Source organism: Dasypus novemcinctus, chromosome 26, assembly GCF_030445035.2.
Source record: "Dasypus novemcinctus isolate mDasNov1 chromosome 26, mDasNov1.1.hap2, whole genome shotgun sequence".
Lineage (NCBI taxonomy): Eukaryota > Metazoa > Chordata > Mammalia > Cingulata > Dasypodidae > Dasypus > Dasypus novemcinctus.
In genome coordinates this window covers 55,103,432-55,129,053 of record NC_080698.1, presented here as the reverse complement: position 1 = coordinate 55,129,053, position 25,622 = coordinate 55,103,432, and the positions used below count along the sequence as shown (strand labels likewise).

At 44.8% G+C, this 25,622-nt stretch overlaps 1 protein-coding gene across 8 annotated transcripts in view; it reads left to right on the top strand.

Moving 5' to 3' along the window:
- SLC41A3 (solute carrier family 41 member 3) overlaps nt 1–25,622 on the top strand; it is a 96,209-nt gene that overhangs the window by 35,996 nt on the left and 34,591 nt on the right. For 4 of the 8 annotated variants that reach the window (XM_058288924.2, XM_058288923.2, XM_071212245.1 and 1 more), the window contains 2 exons: nt 17,635–17,742; nt 24,175–24,246. In XM_058288924.2, the coding sequence (XP_058144907.1) occupies nt 17,635–17,742; nt 24,175–24,246 (180 nt within the window). Of the gene's footprint in view, nt 1–1,821; nt 2,426–4,851; nt 4,872–17,634; nt 17,743–24,174; nt 24,247–25,622 lie in introns of those variants that run through there. The other 4 variants (XM_058288925.2, XM_058288929.2, XM_058288927.2 and 1 more) reach the window with 4 other exon arrangements.

Below are 25,622 nucleotides of genomic sequence, written 5' to 3'. Positions count from 1 at the left end.
ACTTGAGGATCCATGAGACCTTCTCCCAGCATGACCATGCTCTACATGCAGTACATGACCATGCTCTACAAAGAGAGAAGGCTCAAATAGACGTGTTGTTTTTTTTCCCCCCAGATTGTGAAGGGCCTTGAACATCTCACAAAATCTGAATTTTCTCAGGTAATGAACAGACTGTTGAGGATTTGAGGGCACACAAGTAACTTTCTTAGAGATGTGCATATAAGATGTTAACGTGAAAAGCAGGCATTGCTTTTGGTAGGGAGATGGGTTAGGAGGTAAGAGGGGCTGTGGCGAAGGAACTGGAGAAGACAGATACAGGAGAGACTGAGGTAGACAGAGTGGATGTGGGGTGGAGGTGGTAGTGGTCATGGGGTCTGGTTGAGGCTTCGGTCTCTGGTAGGGCCATTTATTGGGCAGAAAACTTGGGGAAGGTGGACTTGGAAGAAATGGTCATGGAATACTGGTTGAGTTTGAGGTACTTGTGCCTCTCCACTAGGGTATTAGGTGGATGGTCTGAAAATTCAGGGGAGATCAATTTGGGAGTTGGCATAGCTGAGATAATAAAGTCAAGGGCAGGGATGAGGTTTCCCAAATGCTCTAGTTATCTATTGCTTTGTACCAAACCATACCAAAATGTAGTGGCTTGTGGAAAGCCAATCATCTGGTTTGATCGCAGCTCTGCAGTTTGGGCAGGGCTTGGCAAGGATGGCTGTGCCTGCTCTAAGCAGCATCAGCTGGAGTGGCTTGACCAGAGGCTGTCCCCAGACAAGATAGTTCGCCATGTGGCTGGTAGGTTGCAGCTGGCCCCCAGCTGGGACCTCCGCTGGGCTGCTGGCTGGGACACCTGGGTGGCCTCTCCACATAACTGCTTGGGCTTCCCTACGGCGTGGGAGCTGGGGTCCAGCCTGAGCATCCCAAGAGACAGGAAGTAGAAACTGCCCATTTCTTAGGATCTGTGCCCAGAAACTGACTGGCACAGTGTCTCTCACCGTATTCTAGTGGTCAAACAAGTCACGGATCGAAGGGACAAAAACTCCAGCTCTCAATGCGAAGAGTGCCACAGAAATTTAGGGCCCATCGTGCCTGCCTCCTTTGAGGAGCTTAGAAATAGTTGTTGATGGAATGCGTGACCGACGGTGCGAGCAAAGATGTGGTGGGAGGTGTTGGGGGAGGAGGCCGCGGAGAAGTTTGGCCGGAGGTTGTGAGGAGGGGGCGTAAGCTTGGGGAGGCCAGTTGGCTCTGGAATGGTCAGGGCTCTGAACGCCATGCCAAGGGGCTTGGGCTTGAGAGTGGGAAACGCCGTCCAACAGGGGGGATCTAGCTAAGGCGCCCAGAGGGCGAAGGTTCAGGAACAGAAGCGGGAATGAGTCTACCCCAGGGATCGGAGGCGAGTGTGGCTCAGAACATCGGCCTTGGGAGTCTTCCGCCGGGTCTTGATTCCCCCCCAGCCTGTCCTCAGGTCTGGACTCTCTGTTCCTGCTGGCTGTGGGATGGACACCCAACAGCACCCCAGGAGTCAAAGGGGGCTTCCTCAGAGCTGGGAGGCGAGCCTTCGCAGGGGAGGAGGGCGAGGGTCCCTGTGGAGACTCACTGACAAGCGTTCCTCCTGTGAGCACAGCCTCTTCTGTGCCATGAGCCCCCGAAAACACCCCTCGAGGTGGCCCCAGGACGTGGGCTTCTGTCTGGGGCCTGGACCTTGAGGAATGAAACTCGTCGGGGAGGGCGGTGGTCAGAGACCTGGCCTGAGTGCACGGGACCTGGCCGGCTGACGTCTTTCCGGGCCCTTTCCTGCCAAGAGTAGAGGCAGCTCAGGACACGCGTGCAGGGGCAGGCGGCCTTCTGCGGCCGCGCGGGACACTCACCAAGGCCAGGGCTCACGTGGGCCCTTCTCGAGCTCAGCCAGCGCAGGGGACGGTGTCAAGGTCGGGGCTGAGGAACACTGAGCCTCCTCAAGGCAGACTGGCCAAGGGGGGTCCCCGCTAACAAGGCGGCCGCTTATTCGAGAGAAACTTAATCTGCAGGGAGTGGACAGTAGGAGCCGGTGGAAGTCTCCGGAATGAGGCTCTGAGCACTCCCTGTTTCCTCCGGCTCCAGCCGGGGCACCTGCCAACCTAGAATCCTCCGCGTCTTAGGACGAGCGTCCTGGTGTGGGCAGGGAAGAGAGAGGACGGAGGGCCCCGCTGGGCCCGGGCTTGCGTCTGCTCCTGGGCATGCTGTGCATGGCCTGAGCATGGTGGTCACTCGGCTGAAGCTGGAGTTCCGCTTCCACGGCCAGAAGCTGAGAGGCTTCAGCTGTGAGCTCACCCGCTCGCCCTCCGGCGTCTTCCCTGAGTCGGCGCTCGCCATCACCTGCCAGGTCCTGGTGCCAATCCTCCTCTCCGGCTTGGGCATGCTGGCTGCCGGCCTGGTGATGAACGTGGTCCAAGTGCGTATCAGCCTTTCTGGAAGGGCTCGGGGCTCTGATGGATGGGGTGGGGGTGGGAGAGGGCAGAGCCCCCCAGCACTTGGATGCCACCCCATGGGGCAGGCCGGGAGGAGCAGCCCGGTGCCCTGGGGCTGCCCCATCCCCTGGAGTCCCTGGTATTAAGGGCCAGCGGGACACCTAAATCCCAGGGAGTGAGTCTGGGGCTTCCGGTGACCCTCTAGAGGTTAGCCTGGACGAGCTGCGCGTGCCCCAGGAGTCAACCTGCTTTCCTTCCAGTGAACTTGGGCTAATTAGGCAGGAGCTGGAAGAATTCGATGCCTGGGTCTGCCACTCACTAGCTGGGTGAATTGTTTGCTCTCTGCCTCAGTTTCCCCACCTGTGAAATGGGGATCACGAAAGCACCCAGCTCGCTGGGTTGTCGTGGGGACCCAGTGACTTAGGGCAGGTATGTGGTATCAGCCCCCGTGAGGCTGCAGGCACTGCTGGGTCCAGGCGGAGCTGCTGTGGGACCAGCCCTGAGATCCCCGCGTGGCTCTTGGGTGGAAAGGGAAAGGCACGGAGCTCCGGCCAGCGAGCGAGGTGGCCGTCTTGATCTGGTGGAGGGAGACACTGGCAGGAGGCCGGCCCAGAAAGCCAGGGGTGTGGGCCGATGAGCTGGCACACACCCCGCAGTCCGCTTCTCCCAGGCAAGGCGCTGGGATGTCGCCATGGGCTCAGGGAACGAACGCTGTTACGCTGTCTGCCCACTTAATTATTTACTATGCAGTTAGCGTGTTGCTTTAGGAACACTGAAAGAGCAAACAGACACCAGCAAGGGCAGCAGGGCACCCGGCAGCTGCAGCCGACCTTTTGGTGCAGTCCACAAGATGACTCTGTACGTGTAAACATGAATAGCTGGGCTCACGCTGCTTAGTGCTGCCCCTTTCATCTGATTTTCCAACCCGTAGTGCACATCCTGGAGAGCATTTTATGTCGGTAGCACAGCAGCTCCTGTTTCTGATGGCTGTGCAACCTGTCCTCGGGCCTGCAGGGGGCTGGTCGATACCCACTGTGGCCGGCCAGCCATTTGGTCCCTGAATGTCTGCTCAGGATGCCTGCCAGGCTGCTTCTGCTTGCACACCCCAGCAGACGGGACCCTTACCCCCTCTCGGGCTGGGGTGGCAGCCATCTCACACTAGCTGCCTCGGCTGCTGGGGAGCTGGCACTTATTTAGACTTGTGGCCTGGCCGCCTGTCCCCTGCCTCGTGTCTTCCCCCTTGGGGCCATGCCAAGAGCTTGTCCCTTCTTCTCTAGGGCCATCCTGTGGCTCCTGGGGGGAGAGACCATATTTGCCCTGAGCCTTCTCTTTCCAACCTCTTCTACGACTCCTGGTGGAGCTTGTAGCCCCTTCCATCCCTTTGCTTGCCCCCACAGCCCTGTGAAACCGAGCTGCCCGAGCCCCTGGGAGTGCTTTCCTCTCCTTAGTGTTCCAGCTGAAGAAGCCTGAGCATGGTTTGTCCCGCTGGTGGGAGCAGTCGGCAGGGTTGGAGAGATGGGGTGGGGCGGGGTGGCGTGGACAGGGTGGCGCCCCGAGGCTGGACGGGAGCAAGCCCCCCTCCTTTCATGGCAGCTGTCCGAAGGTGCCATCCTGGGGCCAATCTAGTTAGTTGGGGTCCCTGGGGGGCAGGCCCGGGGCGTGCGTGGGGGAGGCTGCTTCACACGGTAGGCCTTGTACTGAGCTGCCCTTGGGGGTCTGGCGGCTGGGAGGGAAGGAAAGTGGGCGTGGGTGCAGCGGGACTGAGGCCTTGTGGTCCGGCCAGGACCTCGTGAGGCGGGGCCGCCAAGGGAGCTGGCCAGGTCCCGCTCTCACCATGCTCCTGCACCATGCTCCAGCGTTAAACCTGGGGCTGGTTGAACCTAGGTGCTTCCCTGCGGGGAGGAGAGGGGTGGGTGCTGACACCGGGCAGCGCCCCGCAGCTTTCGGGGCCGTAGTTGGAAGGCGCTGGATTCCAGCCTGGCGCGCTGCTCTGAAGCCAAGCCTTCCTCTTCTCTTCTGAGGGTGCATACTTCCTGGGCAGCTCCCCAGGCAGGCCCCGCCTCCATTTAATGACCACGTTTCCGACCAGGATTCTGCTGCCTGCTGCAGTCGCTGCTCCTCCCGCCTCCTTTCATCTGTGTGTTTCATAAGCCTGCTGTCGAGAGCTCAGGGCAAGTGGTGTTTAACAGTGTTCACAACTGCAGAGCTGCCCGCGAGCCCCGCGGTGCACCTGCGGAGACCTCTTCCCCAGACCTCTGCAGCACTCATCAACGCGTGTGGCTGAGTGCCTGGGGTTTACACTGGACACTGACTTCCGTGGCTCTCCAATTGCGACCCAGTTTTATTTTATTTTATTTTTTGTTCAATGAGTGCACAGTGCTGGATCCCTCCTGCCTGCCAAGTATTGTGCCAGAAGCTGGAGATGCAGAGGTGAAGGAGATGCGGTCCTCGCTATCGGGGGCCACCGGGCTAGTGGAGGGTCCAGACCTCCAAGTGTCATGGTTTGGGCAGGGGTTGATGGGGCTCTTCCTGGAACTTAGTGTTATGGGAGCACAGAAGAGGGGTGGTAAGCTCAAAAACAGCTTGGGTGAAAGAGCAGTCAGGGAGGGCTTCTGGAGGAGGTGGCATCTGGACAGAACCTTAAGGAACATTCGCCAAGAAATAGGAACTTTTTGGAACAAGGGGCTTCATGGACAAAGGGTCAGCAGCAGGAAGCTACATGGTTTGTGTGGATGGCCACAGACAGGTCCCCAGGGCTGGAGCTTCCTGCTAATGCCAGAGGGCAGCCAGGGCTGCAGTTGCAGAGGCAGGCAGTGGACACATCACCAAAGGCCTTGAGTATTTCTCCTGATCCTGTGGGTTAAAGGGAGATGTGAGCGATTTCAAGTTGAGAAAGACCTTTATTATTTTTTATTGCGGTGATACATGTATAACAAAAAAAAAAACCCATTTTACCCATTTTAAGTAGCTCACTTCAGTGGTATTAATTATTTTCATAATGTTGTGTTCCCGCCACCACCATCTATTGCCCAGGCATTTTTATGACTCCCAACAGAAACTCTGTACCTATTAAGCAAAGACTCCCCTTCCTGACCTGGTTACCTCGGATCAACATTCTGTGTCTATGAACTTGCCTGTTCTAGGTACCTCCTTCCAGGGAGCTCATACAATACGTTCCTTTCGTGCCTGACTTATTTCACTCAGCGTCGTGTTTTCAAGGTTCAGGCGTGTTGCAGCGTGGACGGGGCCTTCATTCCTTTTCATGTCTGAGCAGTATCCCATTGTATTACAAACCTGGCTGTTTCTAGTTTTCTACTATAGTGACTAATGCTGCTGTGAACACTGGTGTGCAGCTTTGGTCTTTGAAAGATCTCTCTGGAAGCCTTGAGGATGAGGGTGAGTGAGTTGGGGGTCCAGGAGGCCTGATAGATCCCGAGATGTGAGTGAGGTAGGAATGACGCGGAAGGTCAGGCAGAGCCGAAGCCAGCGACTCTTGTTTACAAAGGCCCGGGGAGGAGAGGAAGGCTCGACATTTGAGGATACCCTGTGTCCAGCCTGGGTCCTGGGAGGTCTAGCCTGGGGAGATGAGCAGCTCTGCTTCAGACTCCCAGCATTCTGGGTACCAGTGGGACATCCAAAGGGATGTTGGCAGGTAGCTATGAACGCCAGTGAAAGTCTCCACGTGGGGGTCAGCAGCACTGGGCAGGGGCTGTGTATTAGTCAGCGTTCTCTAGGGAAAGAGTCAACAGGAGGTATCTGTAAAGAGGAGGAGTTATTGTAAAACTATCTCATGTGACTGTGGGATGCACAGGTCCAGGTTCCACAGGCGGGCTGCAAACCAGGGGCTCTGATAAAAGTCCTCGATGAGTTCCCAGGAGACACTGCCTGTCCAAAGACAGCTGGGAAATTCTCCCTGAATGCCGAAATCACTTCCCCTTTTAAGGCATTCAACTGATTGTATAGAATGTCACTCATTGCTGATGGCAATCTCCCTGGTTGATGTAGATGTAATCAGCCATCTATGCAGTAAACTCACTGATGACTGAAGCCCATAAATGTCCTTGTATTACAATTAGCTCAGTGTTTGCTTTACCTGGCTGAGTTGACACATTAACCTAACCGTCACAGGCTGGGGCCCTCAGGAGGTTATGCGGTCACTCAGACGGGAAATGTGCAGTGACAGAAGAGTGGCCCCGGGAGGGACTCGGGCCATTTAACGGGTGTGTGTCAAAAGGAGACTGGGCTAAATGAGAGGTGGCCTGAAGAGTATGATGTCAAGGAAACAACTTCGGGGAGGTATAAATGGTCAGCTGGCTTGTCTGTAGCTCAGAGGTCCTTCCTGAAAAATGGCCAGTGGATTGGGCAACTGGGAAGGACAAGAAGGGGCAAGCAGAAGCCAGGTGGCGGTGGATGGAGCAGGCGAGGACCGTGAGATGGGATGTGCACACAGGCCCATTGTTTCGGCTCGGAGTGAGGAGAAAGGTTGCTGGACTGCTTGGAGAAAGATTGGGGGTTTGTCAGAGAAGATACATGTGTATATATTATTCAACAGATTTATTGTTTGAAATGTGTTAGCCACTTTTCTAGGCACTGGGGATACTTATGTTCCCACAAAAAAGATACGTTGAAATCCTACCTTCGGCATCGTATTTGGATATAGGGCTGTTGCCAATGGAGTTAGTTAAGTTAAAATGAATGCAGTCATTTTAACTTTGTGTGGACCCTTCATACAATACAATTGGTAACCTTGTAAGGAGGGGCGAGGAGACACAGGCGGATGCTGGAGAGACGGTCATACGAAGGAGGAGTCAGGTAAAGAGTCCACGGGGAAGACGGAGGGGGAGCCTGGGGTACTACAAGCCGGAATCCCAAGGACTTTGGCCACCACTGGAAGCTGCAAAGGCACGGAAGCAGGTTTCAGAGGGGGCGGGGTCTTGCCAGTACCTTGATTTTGGACTTCTGGCCTCCAGAACTGTGAAAACAATAAACTTCTGTTCTTTCAGGCCACCCAGTTTGTGGCACTTTGTTACGGCAGCTCTAGGAAGCTGAGCCCTTCCCCCATGGAGACCCTGGGTGAGAGGACGCTGCAGCCTGGACAGGCCTTGCCCTGCTCTTCTGCAGCTTCGTGGGTTCTCCTAAGAAACACCTCCCTATTCAGGCTGGGACAGTTCTCTTCCTGGATGATAAGGAGGGAAGATACTTGGTTGCCTCAGCTAGCATTGACCATTTACGTAAGCAGTTTTCAGAGAAATGTTGCCGTGCCCCTCTCTGTCCCTCTCCCCGTCCCGTTGGCAGGGGAGTCTCCTGGGCAGGTCTGGAAGGGTGTCCTCATGTTCTGTCCTATTGGGACCCGCTGGTGACTTCTGGGAGGTGAACACTGCCTGCCCTGAAGGTACAGTCTTGGAAAAGAGGGCGGAGCCAGTTGGCTTCATGCAGTTGTCAGTCAGGTCTTCCATGAATTTCTCCAGGTTTCTGCTACTTGGATATTTCTCTTTCAAAGTGGATCTGTTCCTGCTGTGCCCATTTATCTTAAACTGCTCTAGGGCCAGTTGAGAAATAATTTCACCCTTGCTGTGTTTTTCTGGCTCAAAATAACTTATGGAGTCCCTTGAAATCCTTTTCCTTCTACGTAAGTTATTGCTTATTTGAAATAATCTGAGTAGAGTGCCCTGGAACTCGGAGATCTCCTCTTTTCTTCTGGGCAGCTGGAACTTGAATGGGTGTAAGCTCTAGATTCTCTGATCCAGGATCATTCCTGGATGTCTCACTTTGAATGAGGTTCTCAAAACTGAAGTCATCCTTAGCAAGATTTCTCAGAGAGACCATCTTCAAGGTTTCAGCCTCTACCATCTTCTGTCTCTGGAGATCTGTTTCAACAAGTGATGGATGCTTAGAGACCAAGCTCCTTCTTGGTTGGACCTTTAACTGGTGTTGAGCGCTTTATGTGCTGTGTTCATTGAATGGGAAGATTTTTTTTAAAGCTGGATGATATTGGAGTGTGCTTAGGGATGGAGAGGAAGGAACCTGAAGAAAGAGACAAGCCAGAGATGCCACCATGGCCTTGTCAGAGGCCTGGCTGAGACGAGGTGCACAGTTCCCCTCTGTCCTCCCAAACCTACCCTGGATTTTCCTGCAGAAGGCAACTCAGAGTGGTCGAGTATGTCAGATACCAGGGCTTGCACAGGGTGCTTTAACAGGTACTATTCCTTTAAACTCCCTTCCCAGCTCTGGAAGCAGGTTAAGAATTCTACCTACGTTACAGATGTAGACACTGAGACACCAGAGTGAAGTGAGGTCCAAAGCGGCTCAGGTGTGCCTGACTCCAGAGCGTGTGCCACCACCTCCCAGCCCACCACTGCTCAAGTGTGGACAGCAACCACCCAGCCCCAATCCAAAATAGGCCCCCCGTGGCCATCGGAAGAGGCTCTGGCTCACCTCCCCTCACACTCAGGCTGAAGCAGCATGCCTGCCTGTCAGGGACACACACACACCTGACACTGCTCTTTTTAAAAAAATTATTGTGGTAACATATATATATATATGTTTATATATATAAAACAGAGCATTTCCCATTTTATCCATTTTTAAGTGTACCCTTCATTGCCATTAGTCACATTTCACACTGTTGTGCTATCATCACCTATTCATTGCCAAAACATTTTATCACCCCAAACAGAAACTTTGCACCCATTAAGCATTTTTTCTCCATAATAATGAACTCATTTATTTTTCCCTATTATTCTGTCAGATAATTATTTACCATTGCTTTGCTTTTAGGATGTTTTTCTTCCCAAGAGAAAGGAAAATATCATTCTTTACAATGCACAGTATGGATATACCAAGGTAGAAGGTAAACATTTTTAGTATTTCTCCATTTTAGGTAGCATATCTTTTTAAGACTAATTTATTTTATTGGTTGAAGCATATGTACTTTTTTGCACATGTAAAAATATTTTTTTGTAACATATATACAACCTAAAATTTCCCCTTTTATTCCATTCAGTTATATAATTCAGTGGTGTTAATTATATTCACAGTGTTGTGGTATCATCACCACTATCCATTACCAAAACATTTCCATCACCCCAAACAAAAATTCTGTATTATATGCATTAGCCCTCCATCCCTTCTCTCTCCTTCCCTCTGGTAACCTGTACTCTAGTTTTGACTCTATGAATTTGTTCAGTGTAATTATTTCATGTAAGTGAACTCATACATTTTTGTCCTTTTGTTTCTGGCCTATTTAACTCAAAATGTCTTCAAGGTTTGTCCATGTTGCACATATCAGAACTTTGTCCCATTTCACAGCTGAATAATATTCCACATCATTTATCCATTCAAGTGTTGAGGGACACTTGGGTTGCTTCCACTTTTGGTAATTGTGAGTAATGCCAGCTGTGGACAGCGGGAGCAAGTATCTGTTGAAGTCCCTGCTTTCAGTTCTTTTGACTATATACCTAGAAGTGGGATGGTCAGGTCATATGGTAATTCTATACTTAGCTTTCTGAGGAACCACCAAACTGTCCTCCGTAGTGGCTGTACTATTTTTCAGTGACACCTGCCATGAATGAGTGTTCCTCTTTCTCCACATCCTCTCCAACACTTATTTTTTATTTTTTGAATAATAGTCATTCTAGTGGGTATGAAATGGTATCTTATTGTGGTTTTGATTTGTATTTCCATAATGGCTAATATAGAGAGCATCTTTTCATGTGATTCCTGGCCATTTGATTATCTTCTTTGGAGAAATGTCTATTCCAGTCTTTTACCCATTTTTCAGTTTGTTTGTTTTTGTTTGTTGAGTTATAGGATTTGTTTTTTCTGGATATTAGCCCTTATCAGAAATATTGTTCCAAATATTTTCTCCTATTCTGTAGATTCTCTTTACTTTCATGATGAAGCCCTTTGATGCACAAAAGTTTTTAATTTTGATGAGGTCCCATTTATTTTTTTATTATGTTTTTGTGCCTTTGGTATTACGTCTAAGAAGCCATTGACAAGGTCCTAAAAATGCTTTCCTATGTTTTCTTCTAGCAGTTTTATTGTTCTGGTTGTTTTATTTAAGTCCTTGGTCTATTTTCAATTGATTTTCATATCTGGTGTGAAATAGGGGTCCCCTTTATTCTTTGCCAGTTAAGTGGGCTTGTCAAACATGAATTGGCCATAGATGTGAGGGTCTACTTCTGAACTCTCAGTTCAGTTCCATTGTTTTATATGTCTGTCCTTGTGCCAGTGCATGCTATTTTGACCGCTGTAGCTTTGTAATAAGTTTTAAAATCAGGAAGTGTAAATCCTTTGATTTTATTCTCCTTTTTGTAAGACGGTTTTAACTATTCAGGACCCCTTGCTCTCATATAAATTTGATGATTGGCTTTTCCATTTCTGTGAAGAAGGCTGTTGGAATTTTGATTAGAATGGTGTTGCATCTGTAAATTGATTTGGGTAGAATTGACATCTTAACATTCTTGCCATCCATGAGCAAGGAATGTCTTTCCATTTCTTTAGGTCTTCTTTGATTTCTTTTAGCAATGTTTTGTAGTATTCCATGTAAAAGTCCTTTACTTCTTTAAATTTATTCCTAGAGAGTTGGTTCTTTTAGTTGCTATTGTAAATGGAATTTTTTTCTTGATTTCTTTTCCTGATTGTTTATTACTAGTATAAAGAAACACCACTGATTTCTGGGTGTTGATCTTATGCCTCGCCACTTTGCTGAACTTGTTTATTAGCTCTGGTAGCTTTGTTGAAGATCCTTTGGGACATTCTACACGTAGGATCATGTTGTCTGCAAATGGGAAAAGTTTTACTTCTTCATTTCCAACTTTGATGTCTTTTATTTATTTTTCTTGCCTGATTGCTCTTGCAGCACAATGTTGAATAACAGTGGTGACAGGGGGCATCTTTTTCTTCTTCCTGCTCTTAGAGGGAAAGCTTTCAGACCTTCATGGTTGAGTGGGGTGTTAGTGGTGGGTTTTTCATTTATGCCTTTTATTGTGTTGAGGAAGTCTCCTTTTATTCCTAGTTTTCTAAATGATTTTTATGAAGAATGGTGGGTGGATTTTGTCAGATGCCTATTCTGCATCAATTGAAATGATCACGTGATTTCCCCCCCCCCCCCCTTTTTCTGTAAATATGGTATATTATATTGATTTTCTTATGTTGGACTCCCCTTGCATACCTGGGATAAATTGCAGTCATTTATGGTATATAATTCTTTTAATGTGTTTTTGAATTTGGCTTCTAATGTTTTGTTTGGGATACTTACATCTATATTCATAAGAGATATTGTCTTGTAAGTTTATTTTCTTTTGGTATCTTTATCTGGCTTTGGTGTTAGTTTGATGTAGGCCTCATAGAGTGAGTATGAGAATGTTCCCTCCTTTTCAATTTTTTAGAAGAGCTTGAGCATGATCGTTGTTAATTCTTCTTGAGTTATTTGGTAAAATTCACCTGTAAAGTGATTTGATCCTGGGCTTGTCTTTGTTAGGAAGATTTTGGTTATTGATTCAATCTCTTAACTAGTAACAGATCTGTTGAGATATTCTTTTTCCTCTAGAGTCAGCATAGATTGTGTATTTCTAGGAGCGTGTCCATTTTATCTAGTTTGTTGGCCTACAGCTTTTCCTAGTATCTTCTTACGAACCTTTTTATTTACATGGGGTCAGTAGTAATGCTCCCCCTTTCATTTCTGATTTTATTTGTGTCCCCTCTCTTTTTTTCTTTGTCCATCTTGCTAAAGGTTTGTTGATTTTATTGATCCTTTGAAAGAACCAACCTTTGGTTTTGCTTAATTCTGTCTCTTTTAAATTCTCAATTTCATTTATTTCTGCTCTAATCTTTATTTCCCTCCTGCTCACTTTAGGTTTACTTTGCTGCTCTTTTTCTAGTTCATCCAGGTATATAGGTAGGTGTCTTTATTCTTTTTTAATATAAGCACATTTAGGACCTAAATTTCCTTCTGAGCACTGCCTCTTCTCATTAAATATTAACTCATCACTCTCCACCCTTCCCCCAGCCCCTGGTAACCTCTAATCTATTTTGTGTGTCTATGAATTTGCTTATTCTAGATATTTCAGGGTTGAGTTTTATTGCACAAATATTCCATGCCACTCAGCCATTTATAGCCATTCACTGTTTATTTCACTTCTGATATTTGTGTATCCGAGAAAAACATTTTCTTAAACTTAATCCATTCCTGTGGTTGTGAACTGTTGTAAATAGGACCTTTGATGAACTTACTTCAGTTCAGGTGTGGTCCAACTGAAGCAGGATTGGTCATAATCCTATTATTGAACGGAAGGTCACACACACACACACACACACACACACACACACGGGGGGGGGAGGGAGAGAGAGAGAGAGAGACAGACATGCCACATTCTTCTGGGAGAAAGCATTTTCTTGATTTTGATTTCACTAAGTCTCAAAACTGTGAGCCAATAAATTCCCATGATTTAAGCGAACCCATTGCATGGTTTGAATTAGCAACTAGGAAACTAAACAATACCCAATTTATGTCCACCAAAAATTTTGAAAAAGCAGCAACATCTAGTAGAGTCATACCAATACCTCCATATCTGCTTATTTCACTCAACATGAGGTCTTCAGGTTTCATCCATGTTGTCACATGAATCAGAGCCATTCCTTTTTACAGCTGTATAATATTCCATTGTATGGATATGCTGCAGTTTATTTATGCATTCATCTTGTCAGTGGACACTTGAGTTTGTTGTGGGAAAACAGTAAAGAACATGGTTTGAAGCTGAAACGTTTCCATAACACAGACAGAAAGTACAGGCTTAGGAACATTGGGCCTTGACTAGATGGAACACCACCTGGTCAGCACAAAAAAAAGTTTTTGTGAGGAGGCATTTGAACTTTGTATGACCTGTACCTTATTATTGTAAATGTTGCACTTGTCCCTTATTATAGTAAATAACAAACGGCTGCTTTTTAGTTCCTAATTAAGTATGATGTGAAACTAGGGTTGAGGCTCTCGGTTTCAGAAACTGTGAGTCCCCTGGTGCCATCTTTATTTCCTCTCTTGTGTCTCTCTCTCTGTCCTTTTATTTCTTCAGTTCTGTATTGCCTTCCTTTCATGCAAACCTGTTGCTGAGGTGGTCTCAGCATGGGTTCTTTCACTTTGGTGGCTGGCTTCCCTCTTGACTGCCTGTTGGCCTTGACGCTCATAAGCCTACAAGTGAGGATGAGTGTCCAGCTCAAGAAGCAAGCCTCATGGGCAGTCCCCACCCCAGTCCTGTGACCAGGGCCAAAGACACATTTGTTAGATGTTGGGCTTCACTTACCAATTTTTTTTTTTTTAAGATTTATTTTATTTATTTCGCGCCCCCCTTGCCGCTTGCTTGCTGTCTGCTCTCTGTGTCTATTTGCTGTGTGTCCTTCTGTGTCTGCTTGTCTCCCTTTGTTGTGTCATCTTGCTGTGCCAGCTCTACATGGGCACAGGTCAGCCTGCCTTCACAAGGAGGCCCTGGGACGTGAACTAAGGGCCTCCCATATGGTAGATGGGAGCCCAATCGGTTGAGCCACAGCCACTTCCCTACCGTTTTGATACAGGAGTCTCTCTGTTTCTCAGGTCTGGGTTGATTCTCTGGTTAGGCCCAGGGATTGGTTCAGTGAATGGCTAGAGAGTATCAGTTGAGTTTTCCAAAAAATTATTTTCTGGTTTTACAAGTGATGTTAAATATTTCTTTTTCCTAATAACAAATAATGCATATAAGGTTAAAGTCTTTGATTACCACTCCCAATCTCAGTTTCCTCCCCTTAGCCCTGGAAGAAGTGTATATTATCAAGTCATTTTGTGTCTTTCCAGGCGTTTTTTTTCTTTTATTTTATGTGCACATATGTGTACTAATAGACAAGGAGAGTGTTTTCTGGTATTTTAAAAAATTGTTGTTAGCGAATGTGTGATTGATCTTCCCTGAACTAGAGATGAATCAGGCAGATGAATCACATACTCTGTTACTGCAGGTAGAGTAGGATACAGAAATGAACTCATTCTTTCATTCACTAATGCCATTTTTCATGAATCCTTCAGCATATTTTCGTTGAGAACTTACTCTGTGCTTTCTGCTATGTTGGGTCCATGGGATGCCACATGGTAGAAAGAAACAGATCCTGGCCACACTTTCATGGAGTTTATAGGCTCGTGGGTGAGACAGAGATTAATCAGATAATCCAACAAATGTATAAGGGAGTGATGGCAATGAGCAGAACTTTGCCTGTGAAGGAAAAGGATACCATTCATTCTTCCTAGGAGGGGTCAAAGAATCTACAGTGTTAGCAGGACACTATGAGTTGGAATTTAAGGGATAATGTAGCAATTTCCAAGATGACAGGAGAAGAAGCAAGCATTCCAGGTACAAGGTACAGAGTGTTGCACAGATATGGACGAATGTGAGTGTGTACTTGGGAAGCAGTGAGTAAGGTGGATAGCCCTGTTGTTGGGGAGGGACTGTGGGCAGGCAGTCAGGGGCTTTGTATGCTCTTAGGAGCTTGAATTTTATACCAAGTGCAAGGGGTCACCATCAAGGGTTTCTTTTTGTTGTCAGATTTTGTTTTTAATAATGATCTATTTGTTTTATTGAAGTACATAGTATATATATGGAGAAAATTGCACAACTCATATGTGTACAGTTTGGTATAAACCATTGTTTTAGTCTTCTAGGCTGTAGAAAGCAATATACCAGAAATAAGTTGGCTTTTACAATGGAGATTTATTGGCTTACAAGCTTACATTTCTGAGGCTGAGGAAAATCTCCAAATCGGGCATCTCTCCAAAGACTGGCTGCCAGCAATCCTAGACTCCTCTGTCATATGGCAAGGCACGTGGCAGCACCTGCGGATCTCTCCCTTCTATTCTAGGCTTTGTTGCTTACTTCCATGACTTTCTCTCTCTTCATCTAAATTTCATTCTCTTATAAAGGACTCCAGAAAGAGGATTAGGACCCACTCCGAGCCATGCCTTACTGAAGTAACCTAATCAAAAGGCCTCACCTACAATAGGTGAGATAAATACCCCTGTTGACCCCCCAGATCAAGAACATTTTCAGCACCCCAGAAAGTTATTCCAGGCCTGTCTTACTTTCTATCACTATTCTGGCTTTTAAAAATATAGATTAATTTTGATTGTTCTTCAAGTATGATACCACTGTGAACATTCTTGTATGTTTTTTACTGGACATGAGTACATGTATCTGTTGGGCATATACTCAGAAGTGTACTTAGCAATGAAAAGTCATAAATGCCTAAGTGAATGGGTAATAAAACACAACCCTGAGATAAGTGCCAAAGAGGAACTGGTGAGGGAGGCTTGAAGCAGCAGAGGAAGAGCTGGGAAGCCACAGCCATAATTCAGAGGCCACCCATCCCCAAGTGCAAGAACCATTTCCAGTTGATTTCTTCTACTCCAGTAGCTGCCATAGATGTCTTTAAGGTGTTGCTAAAAAGGGCAGTGGCAGTGCAGATGAAAAGTGGGGAAATAAAGTGAAGACATATTTCCTGGGCAGAATTTAAAACTCTTAATAATACTTGGATATAAGTTTGAGGAGCAAGAAGGCATTAAATCCTGGCTAACAAAGAGGGAGAAATCTCTGAACCACAGTAGGTGGGGCAAGGGAAGAGGGACATCTATAAGGAGCAGTTTGCCTTTGGCTACTTGGATTCGAGGTGCCTGTCGGTTGTCCAGGGTTCCATCAGCAGTTGGATAGTTAGGTCTAAACCTCAGAAGACAAATCTGAGCTGGAGACAAATAACAGAGTCACCAAATAGAGGAAACTAGTATTCAGGATGCTTTTGACTGCAATAGCAGAAAACTCACAGTGACTTACAAAAAACAAGGACACTTATGATGTATATATAGAAGTCTGGAGATTGGACAGATTCAGAACTAGTTAATTCACTGTATTACTGGTATCATGAAGGATCCACGTTCTTTCCATTTTTCTACTCTCTCTCTTTTTTTTTACTTTGTCCCAGAAAAGTCCTCCTCTTTGTTGCATGATACCTGACTGATGTGCCCAAACATGACTTCTCAAATCTCATTGGTCAGAATTGTATGTTAGCCCCACATCTACGCAACCACCAGCGAGGAGGATGGGACCACTGTGAGTCAGGATTCATTCACCTCCACCCCTCCACCCACTTCAGTCCTCTTGTTGAAAGTTGTAGGTACATGGAAAAGGTGGGAGAGGTAGATGCTGGGAAGGTAAGCCCAGGGTGTATATGGAAGATAATTCAAGTCTTGGGAGGGGGAGTGTATGGAAAGACGGGCAAACTGAAGAAAGCAGCAAGAAGGAAAGACAGTATTAAAAGATCAGAGGAAGGAATAGGGAAAAATTTGAGAGGTCGTTAGAGGGCTGGGGAGACCAGTTATGGAAGCCAGACCAGTGGGAACTCAGCAGTGTACTTCACGTGTAGTGGGTACCAGGTAAATGTGGGGAGGAAGGGATGTGTCATACCACAGAGAGAACAGCAGAATGAAGGTCAGAAGAGACCTTGGGATTTGCCCATCTGGAGGCTTCTGTTTCCTTTATGTTGACGAATGTCATTTAAGGGTGCAGGGAATGAACTCCACCTGGCAGAACATTGAATTATGAGTCAACTGAGAATGGTAAGTCACTCAGAATTTAGTGGTACTGGGAAAGAATGAGAAGGAAGGCTTAAGTGGCAGATGAGAGTAAGAGAGCTTATTTTTATTTTTGGCTCTTGTGTGTAGGCAAAAAGAGATAGTGTGCACAAGTGAGCTGGGTTAAAGAGAATGTGGGAAAGAGGTATACCAGTTGGTCTTTCCAGGTGCCACCAAATCTCCCAATTTATGAGACATTTCCAAATTTTTAAATTGTTAACTAATTCATGGTTCTGTAAAACACACTGTGCAGACCAAATAAAGCATATTCACAGGGTGGACCCAACCCAGGGTCCTTAACCTAGCCTAGCCCCCAATCATCCTAACTACTGAGGGTCAGAGAAAGAAGGGGGCTTGCTTGTGGCTGCTAATGGTGAGTCATTAGTGTTCAGAAAATTTCACAGCTTCCTCATTGTTTGTTTGTAGTTTAAAACAGTTTAAGAAACAACTTAGTCTTCTTCATTTTATAGGGATTGAGAAGTAACTTCTGAAATTCCCAAAGATACACCAATATGGGTATTTGGGTTCATCTCCTTATTCTTTCCCTACCAGCACTGGCCTGTGTTTATGGAGGTGAAAGACCTTTTGACGTTGGTGCCTCCCCTCGTGGGCCTGAAGGGGAACCTGGAAATGACACTGGCATCTCGACTCTCCACTGCTGTAAGTCAACATCTGGGCTTATGGGGCCACCCAGCAGCCCAGAGGCAGATGGGTTCCCACCACCAGTCTTCCCCTCAATAGCTTGTAGACGGGTGAGTTGTATTCTCAGAAAGATGCCCTCCAGGTGAGGTGTTAGGACCATGACAAGTGTTGTTGGATTTTGTCATCTCCCAATGCTCTAAGCCCACATCCTGTTTTCAACTGCTGCATCAACAACCAGTTGGCTGTACTTGTATAGGACTGTTTCTGGGTTCTTTATTCTGTTGTACTGAGCTGTGTGTCTGTCCCTCTGTCAATGCTACACAGCCTTGATGAAAGTAGTTATGTAATAAAGTCTTGAAATTGGGTAGAGTAATTCCTTTCATTTTCTTTTTCAAAATTGTTAGCTTCAAATATTGAACCAGCCTTACATCCCTGGAATAAATCCCATTTAATTCATAGTATGTCATTCTTTTTATATATTGCTAATTTCTATTTGCTTGGGTTTTGTTAAGGATGTTTGCCTTTATATTCATGAGAGGTATAAGTCTGTATTTTCCTTTTTTTTTCCTCTCTCTTTGTCCGATTTTGGTACCAGGGAGATACTGACCTTATAAAATGAGATGGGGAGTTTTCCTTCTATTTTCTGGAAGAGATTGTGTGAGATTAATGTTAATTCCTCTTTAAATGTTTAGTAATGAAAGCATCCGGGCCTGGAGATTTCTTTTTAAGGTGTTTTAAAATTTATTAATTTTATTTCCTTATTATATATTTATTCAAAGTATCTATTTCATAGTGGGTGTGTTGTCATAGTTTATACACTCCTAGGAATTAGTGCATTTCATCTAAGTTGTCAAATTCATGTGTGTAGAGTTCTTTGTACTATTTCCTGATTAACCTTTTGACACCTGCAGAGTCTCTAAGTGATACCACCTGTTTTCATTTGTGACACTAGCAATTTGTATATTCTTTTTTTTGGTTTTGTTTTGCTAGATATTTGTTAATTTCATTGATCTTTTCAAAGAGCCAGCTTTTTGTATACTTAGTTCTCTATTTTTCTGTTTTTAATTTCATTGATTTCTACTTGTATCTTTATTATTGCCTTTCCTCTGATTTCTTTGGGTTTATTTTGTTCTTTGCTTTCTAGTTTTTTACAGTAAGCTCTTAGAATATTGATTTGAGACTTTTCTTTTTTTCAAATGTAAGCATTTAGTGCCCTAGATTTCCATCTCAGCACTGCTTTAATTTCATCTCACTATTTTTTATATTATATTTTCATTATAATTCAGTTCAATGTGTTTTTTTATTTCCCTTGTGACTTCTTTGACTCATTGTTTTTTTAGAGATTTTCCATATTTTTCTGTTACTGATTTTTAGCTTGATTCCACTGTCATCCAAAAACACACTCCTTATGATTTCAATTCCTTTTAATTTGTTGAGATTTGTTTTATGGTGTAGGATATGGTCTTTATTGATAAATGTTCCACGTCACTTTGAAAGAATGTGTATTTTGTTGTTGTGGGTCGAATTCTTTTTTAAGTGTCATTTATATCCTGTTGGTAGATGGAGTTGTTTTTCTATAACCTGGCTGAGTTTCTTATTGATTGTTCTATGAATTGTTGAGAAAGGGATGCACAGGTCTCCAGATATAATTGTGAATTTATTTCTCCTTTCAGTTCTATCAGCATTTACTTCACATAGTTTGCAACTCTGTTATCTGGTGCGTATATATTTAGGATTTCTATGTCTTCTTGTGGGTTAACTTTTTATCATGTCCTTTCCAGTCCTGGGAGTTTCCTTTGTTCTGAAGTCTACTTCATTTGTTATTGATATAGCCCTTCCTGCTTTCTTTTGAATAATGTTTGCCTAGTAGATCTTTTTCCATCCTATTACTTTTCAGCCAACTTATATTTTTATGTTTGGAGTGAGCTTCTTTTAGAACATATCGTTGCCAGTCTTTGTCTTCTAATTGGTATATTTAGATCATTTACATCCTTTTTTTTGGTCTTTATTTATTTTTTTAATATTACATTTTAAAAAAATGAGGTCCCCGTATACCCCCACCCTCCTCACCCCACTCCTCCCCCCATAGCAACAATCTTCTCCATCATCATGAGACATTCATTGCACTTGGTGAATACATCTCTGAGCACCGCTGCACCTCATGGTCAGTGGTCCACACCATAGCCCACACTCTCCCACAGTCCACCCAGTGGGCCATGGGAGGACACACAATGTCCAGTAACTGTCCCTGCAGCACCACCCAGGACAACTCCAAGTCCCGAAAACGCCCCCACATCTCATCTCTTCCTCCCATTCCCTACCCCCAGCAGCCACCAATGTAATTATTGATATGTAGGAACTTAAGTCTGCCATTTTATGTTTTGTTTTCTGTTTTATCTCTTGGTTTTTCATTCCTCTGTTTTCTTTTTTTCCTGTAGGTTACTTAAACATTTTTAGAATTCCATTTTGATTTATCTAACTATTTTTTAATCAGTTTTATTGATACATAATAATAAAGCATACAATCTATCATCTAAGTATTTTTGAGCATATCATTTTGCATAGATTTTGGTGATTGCTTTATGTATGATTACATTGTATATATGTATTTATCACAGTTTACTCACAAGGAAGCATCAGACAAACTCAGAAACATTCTACAAAATAATTGACCAGTACTCTTAAAATTGTCAAGGTCATAAAAGACATGGTAAAGCAAGGAACTATCACAAATTGGGAGAGACTATGAAGACATGACAACTAAATGCAGCATGGAATCATGGATTGATTCTGTAACAGACAAAGGACATCAATGAAAAAACTAGAGAAAACTGAATACATTCTATAGTTTAGTTAATCATCTTGTGTGATGTTAATTTCTTAGTTTTTGAGAAATGTGCCCTGTTTGTAAGATGTTAACATCAGGAGAAGCTTGGTGAAGGGGATATGAGAGCTCTCTGTATTTTCTTGGGAACTCTTCTATAAATCTAAAATTACTTTTAAATAAAAAGCTAAAAAGATCATCTAACCATACCCTCCTATTTGGGGAAGAGAAGGACAGGAAAACATATATTCAGGCCTCTATCTTAATCCAGTAAGTATTTATTGTTATTAGAAAAAAATATACAAAATAATGACAAAATAATTTCAATGTAAATGGCTTAAGTGTACTTCTTAAGATATAAGACAGTGGATAAGTCAAAATCCTGGCAGGAAAGAGCAGAGTTTGATGAAAGGGTTGTTCCCAGAGTTGTGGGAAACCAATTAGAGATGGTGACACTGGTAATAGCAGGGAGTGATGATCCTAGAGTAAGGAGTGGTTCCTAGAACCTGGAGAAAGAGCTGTTCCTACAGTTACAGGAGAGGACCATCTGATAGGAACTGCGAGTTTGATAGTTATATTTATATATGCCCCAATCTCACTCTCCTCCCACCCTCAAGTATCTTGTTCCCCATTGGCCAAAATCAACCAGAAGCCAAGGGATAAGGGAGCTTGTTGATGAAGTCTATACAGACCAGCCTTTCCAGCATGCAGCACAGTGAGGGGACAGGGGAGAGCAGATCTGAAGGGGCACATGGACAATATCTGGCACCATCCTTATATGAACTAGCAAAAGCAGCCTGTTTTATGTAGACAATAAGGATTTAGAAAATCTAAAACTGAGGCAGGATTCTATAAGATTTCTTATGTGTAGAATTTTAAGATTAAAAGAGATTCAAAAAAATATTGATTCCAAATGGACTGTGGGAGAGTGAGGGCTGTGATGTGAACCATTGACCGTGAGGTGCAGCGGTGCTCAGAGATGTATTCACCAAGTGCAATGAATGTCTCATGATGATGGAGGAGGTTGTTGTTATGGGGGGAGGAGTTGGGTGAGGGGGCTGGGGGGTATATGGGAACCTCATATGTTTTGAATGTAACATTAAAAAAATAAAGACAAAAAAAAGAATAGAAGAAGGGCCTGCATGAACAACTTCTGCTGAGATAAATCATCTGGGTTAGTCTCTATAGATGCTCCAACTTCCCACTAATTTTCTCTTTGAACTCACAGCAAAAAGCCACCAAGTCTGTTTTTGGACTGGTCCAGTTGGTCCAGCTCTTTCCCCTGACATTTTTAGAACCTTTCTTGCCATGGTAAAGAAGCTTGGCTCTGCCTTGATGGAGACTGCTTTCCCAGAGGACCCTCTCCCCCTTCCTTGGGCATTTTCCTGGATGGAGATGACTCCTTTCCTCTCACTGTGGTGAGCTGGCTTGGCCATGTGCTCCTTCCTGACCATTCTCTTTGGAACTGAGGAGTCCTAACCCACTTCTTTCCCATCCTTATCACTGCCTGGTCAGTTCTCCACATTCTTGAAAACTTGACAGTCTAAGAATCTTCATCTTCAGACAAAATCCCACCACCATCTTGGGTAAATTCAGCATCCACATAGATAATTCATGCAAAACCCAAGCCTCACAATTTTTGGACAGTTTATCTCCAGTGACCTTCACTTCCGTTCCACTTCAGTCCCTCCTCCTCATCACCTGGCCTTTTCAAAATACCTCAATTCTTACCTCCTCTCTGATCTTACCTCCTTACACTCTACCTTTTATTACAGCTTCTTTTCCTTCTAGTTCTTCAACTTCCTCACCCCCTAGAAATCTCCATCCTACCCCTTCCTCCATGCTTCCCCTTTTTACCTCTTGGTTTCATTTCCTTTCTTGCTCAGCCTTAACAGAATGCTGTACTTAGTGGTTACTGTAAGCACTTTTAAACATAGTAAAAGCAGGGCTGTTGCTTTGGAGTTCAGGAACTTAATGAAAAATGATATAAAGAAGCTAGGGGGCGGCAGACTTGGCCCAGTGGTTAGGGCGTCCGTCTACCACATGGGAGGTCCGTGGTTCAAACCCCGGGCCTCCTTGACCCGTGTGCAGCTGGCCCATGCACAGTGCTGATGTGCGCAAGGAGTGCCGTGCCACGCAGGGGTGTCCCCGCGTAGGGGTATCCCACGCACAAGGAGTGCGCCCCATAAGGAGAGCCGCCCAGCGTGAAAGAAAGTGTAGCCTGCCCAGGAATGGTGCTGCCCACGCTGAGAGCTGACACTGCAAGATGACGCAACGAAAAGAAACGCAGATTCCCGTGCCACTGACAACAACAGAAGCGGACAAAGACGACGCAGCAAATAGACACAGAGAACAGACAACCGGGGTGGGGGGAGGAAGGGGAAATAAATAAATAAATAAATCTTAAAAAAAAAAACAAGAAGCTAGGAAAATCTATTTGCTTTGGAACTTTTAAAAAAATCTATGTCTTGAATTTTGAAAATGCTACAGTGTTTGGAGCTATCATTCTTTTTTTTAACTTTTTAATTATACTTTTTATTATAGTAACACACAGTTCAAAATTTCCTATTTTAATCACTTTCAAATTTGTAATTCAGTGGTATTAATTATAGTCGCAATACTTGGCTACCATCACCAACATTCATTATCCAAACTTTTTCATCCCCTCATACAGAGACTCTGCACCCAATAAGCAATAATTCCTCTTTGCCTCCTTCCCCCAGATCTTGGTAATCTATATTCTATTTGTCCTCATGAATTTGCCATTTCTAGGTGTTTCATATAAGTGAAATCATACAGTATTTGTCTTTAAGTGTCTGGTTTATTTCATATAATGTGATATCCTCAAGGTTCATCCATGTTGTAGCATACATCAGACCTTCATTCCTTTTTATGACTGAATAATATTCTACCATGTGTATATACCGCATTTTGTCTATCCATTCAATTCTTGATGGCACCAGGGTTGTGTCCACCTTTTGATTGTGAATAAGGCTGCTATGAATGTTAGTATATAAATATGACCACCATTTATTTATGACCTTTTTTTTAACCTAAGAGAAGAGGGACTTATGTTTTTTTTTTTTTTTTAAAATTTTATTATTATTTTTTAAAGGTACACAGATCACACAAAATTATGCTTTTTTAAAACAGCATGATTTTCTAGGCATGAGGTTGGGTTGGGTTGGTAATCATTTAAGACATAACTTGCTGGAGGTGAGAAAAATGGGAAGAACATGGCCAAGGCCTGGTTGAGAGGAGCGGGTCTGATTTCCTTGTTGAAGTTCTTGCCCTGTGCTCCATGGAGGAGTTTTGAGAGGTCAGTGGGTGACCTTAGGTTGGAGGTGACGTGCATGCCTCTGTGTGTGCTTGCTAGCCTGTGCGTGTGGGAGAGGTGGCCCATGACACCAATCCAGCCTTGTAAGGGACCTGTGCCCTTACCTGTCTCCCTACTTCCCCTCAAAAAAAGATACAGTCACTGGCGTGAAAGCTGGGCAGAGTCATTTGTTCTGGTGCCAAAGAAATGGTAATTGTTGCAATGGTAATTGTTTCTGTCCTGAGGGATGATCTTTTCTCAGGAGGGATTTACCAGACCTTTGGCCCTTTTCTTTTCTTTCTCGTCCTAGGCCAACACTGGACAAATTGACAATCCCCAGGAGCAACAGAGAGTCGTCAGCAGCAACCTCGCCCTTGTTCAGGTGAACCTCGCTTTGTCAGGTCGATGGCTTTGCTTCCCTCTTTTTGATTCTGCAGCTGCGCCCACTCCGGGTGGGAAGGGTGGGGGCTGGGTGGGCCCTCGCCTCTGTGCTCTGGATTAGACTTTGAGGACGGGTGTCCAGATGCCATGTCTACCAAACCACGCTCACACAGCCGCTGGAGGCTCATCCAAACCCCAGGGCAGATGCCTCTTTTGGAAGCCCAAGGTACCTCCAGCTTCCCCAATCTCTTCTTTTCCTCCAAACTTTTTGGAAGATTTGCTTATATTGCTGACCTCTTTTTCTCAAAGTCTGTACAAGGCATACTGGCCTCCCTCTCCATCAACTCAGACTTCTTTGGTCACTGATATTCTCCAAATTGATAAATACTGTGATGGCCTTTTAAGTTATTTTTAAAATTTTTTATTGGAGTAACATATGTACAGTTCAAAATTTCTCATATTAACACTTTTCAAGCGTACAATTCAAAAGGTATTAATTATATATCCAGTATTGTGCTGCCATTCACTACTATCTATTACTCAAACTTTTTCATCACTTTAAATAGAAACTCAGTACTCTTTAACAATAACTTCCCCAGTTGCTGGTAATCTATACTCTCTCTCTGAGGAACTTGCGCATTCTAGATATTTCAAATAACTGAGATCATACAATATTTGTATTTTTGTATCAGGCTTATTACACTCACTGTGATATCTTCAATGTTCATTCGTGTTGCATGTATTCTTCACTTCTTTTTATTCCATTGTATGTATATACCACATTTTATTTATCCATTCTTCTGTTGAAGGACACTTGGGTTGTTTCCACCATTTGGCTAGTTTGGGTTATGCCATTATGAACTTCGTTGTACAGATATCTGTTGAATTCCTTCTTTCAATTCCTTTGGTCATATACAAATATACCGAGAAGTGGGATTGCTGTGTCATATAGTACTTCTGGGTTCAGCTTTCAGGTAATTGCCTTTTACATGCCATCTTGCTAATTCTTTCTGGAGCGTTTGACACTGTGGAGCCTTCCTACCTTGAAATTCCCCCTTAGCCCTACTCCTTCCTCACGTCCAATTCCTTCTCAGCCTTTGTGAGATCCTCTTCTTTGTCCCTTACATGCCCCATGCTCCTTTCAAACTTTTATCTGCTTCTGGTCAGACTCCAGTTGTGCAATTTCTCTTTCTGGGAGTCTCAGAGCTTTACAGAGTTACAAGACCTGTGGCAGGAGGAGCTTGGGAAGTGATTGGCTCAGGGGCATGAGGGAAGGCTGGGTGTGAACCCAGACAGAAAGTAGCTCTTTCCTAGAACCTTCTTGGCTTCTCTGCACAGGGTCATCCTGTGAAAACATAGAGAACCTGCATTTTGGGA